This window comes from Palaemon carinicauda, chromosome 38 (genome assembly GCF_036898095.1).
Source record: "Palaemon carinicauda isolate YSFRI2023 chromosome 38, ASM3689809v2, whole genome shotgun sequence".
NCBI classification, from domain to species: Eukaryota; Metazoa; Arthropoda; class Malacostraca; order Decapoda; family Palaemonidae; genus Palaemon; species Palaemon carinicauda.
The window spans coordinates 27,659,332-27,669,331 of record NC_090762.1 but is presented as its reverse complement, the minus strand read 5'-3'; the positions used below and the strand labels follow the sequence as shown (position 1 = coordinate 27,669,331).

At 35.9% G+C, this 10,000-nt stretch overlaps 1 protein-coding gene across 2 annotated transcripts in view; it reads left to right on the top strand.

The window, feature by feature from the left end:
* Nucleotides 1-1,864: 1,864 nt before the first annotated feature.
* The window catches only part of LOC137630501 (serine-rich adhesin for platelets-like), a 409,199-nt gene continuing 401,063 nt past the window's right edge, over nucleotides 1,865-10,000 (top strand). For both annotated transcript variants that reach the window (XM_068362003.1, XM_068362002.1), the window contains exon 1: nucleotides 1,865-4,202. In XM_068362003.1, coding sequence (XP_068218104.1) covers nucleotides 2,960-4,202 — 1,243 coding nt within the window. In that variant the 5' untranslated portion in view covers nucleotides 1,865-2,959. The remainder of the gene's footprint in view (nucleotides 4,203-10,000) is intronic.

Sequence of the window (10,000 nt, the reverse complement as noted above, 5' to 3'; positions counted from 1 at the left end):
TATATATATATATATATATATATATAGATTTCAGAAATGTTTTTGTAGGCTTCTTTGTATCTTAATGGAAGTCTCATCTTAATGGACTAATGAAGGAATATATAACATAGATGTTATCCAATTAACGTTTGTAAAATTTGTTAGTGGATTTCATAATGAGGAATAGGTGTGACCTGAACGAAGGTGATTAGTGATCTACTTGTGAATAAGCTCATATTTATGGAAAAGTGAATAAGAAAAAAGAAGAGACGAATATAGAAGGATTATCGTTATTTTCGTGACGAGATTGAACAAAATGTTGATTAAAACTAATTGCTCATCACATGGCAAGGCAGTTTTTATAGCTCTCATTTGGTTCCCTCTTTTAGCCATACCAAGTTTATTATTTTCAAAGCAAAGTGTTTGTTTAGCAAATGCTATTTCGTTTGAAAATACTTTACTTGGCGGTCTCTTTTGTCGACCAAAATATTTTTCATTAAAAAAAAAAAATTACGAAAAAAAAAAAATGGCAAAGAAATAAAAAAAAGTGCATCGTTGGCGTTGAGAAGCCATTGAACGTACCATCCAAAGAGAATGCTTGCAAGAGAAGCAAGCACAGTGTTAGTCATTTGTCGGTCGCGTTTGCTTTGGTTTGAGTGTTTTGTGCTGGTGACATTATGATTTAAAAAAAATATCAATGATGATAATAAAGCCTTAAAATGGCATTATCGGGTTATCAAAAACAATCTTGTGATACATGAAATGATCTTGGATGAAACTTATTAATTTGAAACGGGTTTTGCAAATTTTTATTTATTATTTATCATAATTATAACCCTCTGTATATATATATATATATATATATATATATATATATATATATATATATATATATATATATGTGTGTGTGTGTGTGTGTGTGTGTGTGTGTGTGTACATATATATTGATCAATGTACAATGCTTTATTTTCAGGATTTTTAAATAACTTTTATGAACTAAAAACTCTAAGAAAAAGTTCACGGACACTTGGAGAAAATACTATATGGAAGAAAGTTTTGTAAGAAGTTCGAGCGTGTGTGTTATGTCTCGGCATTTATCGTTTGTCGAGTCCTTTTGAAGAATGTATAAGTGGCCTTTTAAGGATAACTCGATTATCTTATCATCGCAAAAGCTGCTGCAGCAATCGATAAGTGTTTTGTGTTAGTGTGCGACTGGAAGCCACAACGAGCGGACGTGCTTCTGTCTCTTTGCCCGACGATTTCTCTCCTCTCAAGTGTTCTTCGAGAGCGGAGCGGAACTTGAGCGGTCACAAGTGCAACTTAAAGGGAGGAGGAGGGTTGCCGGTGTTTTTGCTCGAGATTGCTGTCAAGTTATAGCGGGGATCTTGAAGGGAGGCGTGATGCCATTATAGATATTGCTGTAAAAAAAAAAAAAATAACGAGGAAAGTACATATATAGTTTCAAGTGATTTGTAAGTGAATAGTGGTGAACCTATTGGGTTAATGATTCGGCGAGATAACTTATTGGAATTATGCTTCTGGTGTCATCACTATCCAGAAAAAAGAAGATTGGTCACATGCCTCCAAGTGGCAAGCAAATATCACCTTTATAGGTGATTGTGTTCTCGAGTGCTTTAATGATTCGAGGCTCTCCTGCTGGTATGTCTCTTATGTGGTCAAATTTAGAAAATAGACTTTAATGAATACTTGAAAGACCATCGTCCATAAATTCCTCTCTTGAAAATCTGTAAACAAAGGTTAGTTATCGTGTGTGCACAGTAGAAAGATCTGAAGAGCTCGCCCAGTCTTCTTCTCAAAAGAAGAGGTAATTTGTGTATCGATCAAAGGCTTGAACTTTTCTTCTGCCTCCTCGCTATCCTTCTCAGAGAGAGAGAGAGAGAGAGAGTGAGACACCGGGAAGGCTTTTGAAGTAACAGTAGCCGTGGAGTTGTGTGCAGGTCGTGGTGGTGTTTGGTGAGGAAGAAAACGACAGACTTTAAGAGTTCTGTCTCTCCCTCTTTCTCGCCTCTTATCAATCAGGTGGAAGAGGGAGAAGTGTTTGTCGTAACAGTGCATCGTCGTTATTACTCTCAATCTCTTATTCACCATATTCATCATCATCTCTTGAGCGTCAGGACTTCAGAAGATTCGTCATCAGCTGGAGAGAAGTGACCGAGCTCACGCCTCCCGTATTTCTACAGGCCTGGCGTGTGCGTGCATCAGTTCGTTCGCGTGTTCCTTTCCTGTGCCGCAGTCACACTAGTACCTGTGTGTTGGTTGGATTCACCTGCAGAATTCTCATTGCAGGAGAGACGGGAGAAGTATTAAGAATAGTGGAAGTACAGAGAGAGGAAAGAATTATTAGTGTTTTTGGTGTCCAGGAACAAACGATTAGATTTACGCTAAAAGTAATTAGGTAACAGTTCTGCTACTTTCCGCGTCACGGGTGCTCCTGCTGCTGCTACCTAACAGTAAAAAAGTTGCCAGTCTTTCTCGGTGTGTGACACTTGCAAACTCGTGTATGCGTGTGTGTGCGCGCGAGAGTCACGCCCCCCCCCCTTAACTACTGACCCATATTCTCAAGCAGTCTGTTGTTTTAGCACTAAGTGGTACGCATTGACGCCTTACTTCCCTGAGAAAGAAAAATAAAAAACATTGAAAAAATTGCTTTTTTGGGGGCTGGATTTTCTTGATATATTTATGTTCTTTCTTTATCTTTGCGCCGTCAGTTTAGTTTATATATTCTCTCTCTCTTTCGCTCTCTCTCATTCTCTCTGGAGTGTGAGTGTATGTGACTCTCCCTTCGGCAGGGAGCTGGAGTAAAATATAACGCGTGCCACGACTGAGGAGTAGTAGTAGTAGTAGTGCCATGATGGGCGGTCCTGCAACAAGTGGGTGTGGGCGGCAGTTGCACCCCTGAATCACCCCCACCACCTACCCCAATCTCTTTATTTTTCATTCACGCCCACAATCACCTGACATGCACGACGCCCCCGCTATGGCCACACTCTGTCAGGCCACCCTCGACACCCGCCCGCCCTCGCCACCCACCTCCCCTCCACCTCTGGAAGAAGATGAGGAGGACCTGCTGGAGATTCCTCCACCTCCCCCGAGGCCTTCGGCAGTAGCCATTGAGAAAGCGAGAATCCTGTACAGCAGCGGGGTCCTGAAGGCGGAGATCGGTGAGGTCACTCGGGCCAGCCTTCGGGATATACATTATATTGACAGTTCCTCCGGGTCTGAGTTTGACGGCGAGGACGACGAAGGACGAGGGGAGGCCGAGACGGGGAAACTTTACCGTGGGTCTGATTATGATGGGCGCCGAGAGTATACTGAAGAGGAGGAGGAGGAGGAGGAGGGCGCTCGTGAGGGCGGCGTGGAGGCTGCTGGTAGTGGTGGCACTGAAGAAGAAGAAGAAGACGTCGTATTGATCCATGACGAGGAGGTGTGCGCAGCCGAGAGGAGGAGGGGAATGAGGAGGAGGAAGAGGAGGGGGAGGACGGCGTGTAGTAACGGGGGCAGCGGCAGCAGCAGGGTTCCGAGGGGGACGTCAACGCCAGGCAGTAGTGCTACGGTGGGAGGTGGCGAGCACACAGCAGCGCTAAGCCGCTCCTGCTGCCATGAAGGAGGAGGCACCGCCACGGTGGTTTCTGCAGCAGCAGCTCAGCTCAAAGGGCCACCTTCCACCTCTTCTCTTTCTCCTTCGCCTTCTGAGTGTATAATGAAACATAAGTGTGGGTCGGCCTCTACCTCGGATCTAGGTGAACAGACGACAACCACCAACACCACCACCGCCGCCACCGCGCCCCATGCTTCTTCCATGGCGGCATCCGACGCCGCCCTTCTTCAGCAGCAGCAGCAGCAGCCGCCGCCTGCAGGCTCAGGAAGTGCTATGGTGACCACCACCACCAGTAGTAGTAGTGGGAGTAGTAGTAGTATGGGGGGAGGGGGTGGCGCCCCCCTCCGCTCAGCCCTCAAGAGGGCAGGTCAAAAAAGCAGAGGACACCGTGTTAGTATTAATGAAGCCAAAAATGAGTGTTTGGAAGCGGACTATGTGATTCTAGTGCACGAGGAAAATGAACCTCAGTTAGTTTCCATCAGGTCCTTCGACCTGAGTCTCGCGCCAGGCTCAGGCGTCGAGCAGGTCACTCTCTCGCCTCCCGAAGGCTATAAGGATTGCTTCAGCCATGCCGCCGTCCGCGAGACACTCGTCGACGACTCAGGTCTGTTCTCTGTTATTTTCCTTTAGTAGAATAGGTTTATTATAAAATGCCACTAGATAAGTATGATTATTAAGCTCTGTGGGAAACAGAAAGCATAAACACGAATGGGCTTTGTTTGTAAACAGAGGAATGAATGGATGAAGATGTTATCTCTGTATATCAACTGGGTATCATGGCTTGGGAACTTGGACAAAACTGGACATTGGTTTTTGCGTCAATTCTTTTCCATAACATTATATAACAAAGGAAACCAGACGGGATTTTTAGAGGAAAGGGAAAATATACCAAAACTAACACACAAACAGAGAGTAAAACATAACCTCCTTCTAACTTCATTGGTGGACTTTTTTTTTAATCATTTCATAATTGTATGTGTTTTTTTTTTATTATTAATAAGAATTAATTTCCTTATTGCAAGTGTCATCATTGGTCAGTGCTAAGAGGACGTGCAATTACTATATGTACTACGTCATGTGAAATCTATCCCAGGGGATAAAAAAGATAGATTTATTTCCATAGAATAGTATAAGAGAATTGAGGTTAATCAAGTATCATTAGCCTTTTTTCTAAGTTCCGTTAGTTGGAAAAGGGGAAAGATCAGATTGCAAATATATTTTTTTTAAATAGATAGATAACTGAAAGATAGAGCTCTTGTTACCATATCAACATTCAATTTGATCAACATTCAATTTGTCTTTGATTTCCTTTGTTGGTTATCTAGGATCGATTAGACCTTTTAAAACGGGAGGTGATTATATAACGTTCAGGTTGATTATGACAGGATTGGTTGAAACGCTGAAATAAACATACTTGGTCTTATATATATATATATATATATATATGTGTGTGTGTGTGTGTGTGTGTGTGCGCGCGCGCGCGTAAAAAATCACACGGAAACGTGATGCTCGGAAGTCCTCTGAAGAAGTATCACGAAAACTAGTCAGGACTTAATCTTACATTTCATATTTTTATTTTTCCTGTGGTTCTTCTGCATATATACAGTATATATATATATATATATATATATATATATATATATATATATATATATATATATATATATATATATATATATATATATATATATATATATATGTGTGTGTGTGTGTGTGTTTAGTGCAAATATTTTTGGCAATGTATTTCTTAGGAATATACGAATCTTGTGATGAAGTTTGAAAAACCGGAATCTTTAATACTAGCAAGGATAACTTGACGTTGAAGCAGATGTCTGGCCATTAATCGATGCAAAATGACACACGAGAATTAATGTGCAGAAGTGACACGCAATAACAGACAGTGATTCATATTTTTTTACTTTTGAGTTATTATTATTATTATTATTAATATTATTATTATTATTATTATCATTATTATTATTATTATTAATACTAGCTAACCTACAATCTTAGTAGGAAAAGGATGATGCTATAAGCCCAGTGGCCCCAACAGGGAAAATAGCCCAGTGAGTAAAGGAAACAAGGAAAAATTAGATATTTTTAGGACAGTAACAACATTGAATAAATATTTCTTATATAAACTATAAATGTTAACAAAACAAGAGGAAGAGAAATTAGATAGAATAGTGTGCCCGAGTAGTACCCTCAAGCAAGAGAACTCTAACCAAAGACAGTGGAAGACCATGGTACAGAAGCTATGAGTTTATGATAATTGATTTTTTTGCCAGAAAGTATAAGTAAACGAATAAATCAGTGTAATTATTTTTAACTGATAGGCAAGGTGGGTGAAAGAAGAGCGAGGACAGTTAGTTAACTAATCATGGTAGAGAATAATTTGCAAATTTAAGTATTAATAAGAGAATGGTAACGCGTGGTTTAACCACAATTTTGATATTTTATATAAAGGTACACTTTTTCTTGTTATTGTCATTTAGTTAATATAATAATTACTTATTTTTCTTTTACTTGAATGATGTAAAATATATTTACTGTTTTACTTGGTTATGAAGTAAGTGGTATAGAATTTTTGTACAAATATTTGTATTAAACAGTCATTAGGATTTTTTTTTCTATAATAATTAGTCACCCTGATATTATGCTGATATTGGAATTTATTGGTTTGGCATTAGTCATGCTAGTCTATAAAAAAACCTAAGATAAAAATATTGTGTCAGAGATATACATTTTGATTATTTTTGAGGCCAATATATTACACTTTAACGATTTAAAAAGTTGAAGCGGTGGTATTTGTCCTCGCCAAAATCGAAGATTTGGCGAAGGATATTTATTCGCCCGTGTCTTTTTAGTTTATTTATGGATTTGTTTGTTTGTGAGCAACGTTACGCATAAACTACTGTACCGGTTTTGACTAAACTTGTTAGTCCTGTTGTGTATGACCCAAGGATGAATCTTTAACATGTTAGATAAAGTACAGCAGTACTCTGAAAATAATCGCAATGTTAAGTGAATAGCAAATAATTTGTTTTGTTTTTTTTATTGTGAATAATATTACGCAAAAACTACTGACCCAATTTCAACGAAACTTGATGGACATATAGGATATGACAAATCCATCAGATTTTGAAGAAATTACTTCGAAGTACAAGTGTTAGTTATGTATAATTAGGTAGTTTAGATTTTTTCATACAAATATATTTTTATATCGTGAAGTTTTTTTTTTTTTTTTTTTTTTTTTAAGGAACCCATAAATTTTTATTATAGTAATCCCCTCTGATAATTGATCATATTGGAAGTTATTCTATTGTAGTTAATCGTGATATAAACAATGGTGATAATATAGTGTTAGATATAATCCAAATATTTTTGAAGAAAAATATTTTAAACTTATAAAGAATGGTGATAATATAGTGTTAGATATAATCCAAATATTTTTGAAGAAAAATATTTTAAACTTCAACATTCTTCAAAGTTAATATGGTGATATATATTTTTATAAATGTGAAGGAATTTTTCTTCTTGAAAATAAGAAAACATGCTCGAAAGTATATGTCGTCAAGAGCTAATTAATACTACCATTAAAAGATTCCAATCGAACATATTAATCGGGAGAAGGAGTTAATTAGAAGAGACAAATTCCGACAGATGAGGCGACATCTAACTCTGAGGCTTCTCGTCTTTGTAATTACGTCCGAATTATCTTGCTTCGAGTGGTTTAAGTGCAGACGAAGATCAATAAAGTCGCTTTTGTGACGTCACTGCAAGTTCAGCTCGGCTTTGCCTAGTGTGAATATATGTGATTTTTTTATGTGTGTTTGTTTGTTTGTTACTGGCAGAACTGCGTCGATTACATTTGTTTTTTTACTTTCATGTTTATAGAAACTCCAGTGGAATGAGAGAGAGAGAGAGAGAGAGAGAGAGAGAGAGAGATAAATTGCCTCCTAAAGGGGAAACCTATGTTGTTTACATGTATTTATTTTTGGTTTATGTATTTTTATTCCGTTAATAAAACATGAATGCAGTATATATATATATATATATATATATATATATATATATATATATATATATATATATATATATATATATATATATATATATATGCAGTATATGTATATTTCAAATGAATTAAAGAAAGATGGGTAAAGAAAGATACTATGAGAATTATTCGGCGATGACACGAAATATTATCTTTTGGTATTCATTGAAAGGTGCAATCTATGGTATTCATTGAAAGGTGCAATTTATGGTATTCATTGAAAGGTGCAATCTATGAAAGTGTCTATACTGGGTTTTCAGTCCCTCCCATAGAATTCGTGGTTCTTTGTATGAGGAGTTTTACGGTTTTCTTAAGCTCTACATTAATAATTCTTTAAGCAAATGTGCTTGCTTGATTATGATATGCAGTAAACATTACTCGAACTGGCGATACAATTTTAATGGGAAGACAGACTGGAATAAAGATCTCTCTCTCTCTCTCTCTCTCTCTCTCATATATATATATATATATATATATGTATATATATATATATATATATGTATATATATATATATATATATGACAACTTTAATATTTTAGTTTGTGTATTTTGACAATGATTGACAATCATTGGGGCCATATTTTCTCCATATTAATACAATACCAAAGATTCATGAAACTTTTCCTTTTATGAATTTGCTTTTATGATTATGTATCAGCATGCGTTTTATAGAAAGCAACTCATGCGTTAATATTACTATAATTTTGTTGTTTGAAAGTCTATAATTTGACATACACGGTACAAAAAAGAGTGTTGTGTGGTGGTATATGATACGTATATTATTTTGTGAATGCATAGCACTTATTAGTAGTTAAGGAATAGAAATTCATTCTTGTTACGTGAAATGTACGTAAGTTCCTGCACATTATATATATATATATATATATATTTACACACACATATATATATATATATATATATGTATATGTATATATATATATATATTATATATATATATATATATATATACATACACACACACATATATATATATATATATGTATATATATATATATATATATGTGTGTGTGTGTGTGTGTGTGTGAGTGTGTATATATATATATATATATATTATATATATATATATATATATATAAGTCTGTGTATGTATATATATGTACAGGTGTGTATATGATTGGTAAATTCTTTTACGTGTGCATCATGGCATATTAAAAAGGAGAAATTTCTGTCTGTTCACGAGTGCTTTAAAGATATCACACCTGTCTGTGGGGAGTTTTAGTTGACAAATTCTTAAAAAGAAAAGAAAAAAAAACACACACATGCAATTGTGACCAGGTTATCAGCAAAAATAACAACAACGTGACATATTCATTAAAGCAATGTGTTTTGACACGCCCTCCTTTTATTCTTCTGACACATAAATAGAGTCCCCCCCTCCCCCCGGGATCAAAGGTATGTCATTTGCATACCATAAACACCCAGTGATTCCCTTCTATGTTCGACATCTCTCTCTCTCTCTCTCTCTCTCTAGTTTTATTAGTTATAATGTTTTTGTTATTGTGAGTTATATATATATATATATGTGTGTGTGTGTGTTTGTAAATGTCCTTTTTTCAATTATTCTTATTAAAAAACCATTTCTGTGTCAGTAAACATCATAACCTTGCGAGTCCATTATTTTTTCACATTTTTTTTAAATTTGTCATTCAAATTTTTCCTTGGAAAAAATTATGTTTTTTAAAGATAATTACTATAATTGCTATCCGTATATTTTTTTGCACATATTTTCAATCTAGACAAATAATTTTTTTTACGGTAGTAATTTAAAAAAGTCTGTCTGTGAAAAGCAAATAATTAGCCTCAGATATTCTTGATTTTTCGTCGTGCTATTAATTCTTAGTCTTTCATGTTTCGTAATGAATTAGGTTTTCGAATGCAAAAGTTGAATTAGTTTGACTTGACAGTGGATAAAGTATGTGCAAAGTATAAAGCTCCTTACAATCAGGCGAGTTACATTATTGTAGACTTGACGGCTAGAAAATGCTAAAACTAGGATCACCTACTATTCTGTAGTTTAAAACATCAATAATCCAACTTTGATTAGTGTAGGCTTTATGTAAACGTTTGGCAAAAGTCAAAGTATTTTATAACTAAGCTTAAATGACACCTGTTTTGCTTACAGATGCGAAAGAGAAAGCATCTGTAAAATACTCAACTTAATTACATCGGCTTTACAATTGTCAAAAAAAAAAAAATTTAGGAGCCATCAGCCATCAATCATCTTTAAACACGCTGCCATTACTCACCTTTAATGATGCCCGCTTTACAAATCAGTGAAAGAGTGAAGTATAAAGTGTCTTTCAGAGCCAGGACTACAAAAGGT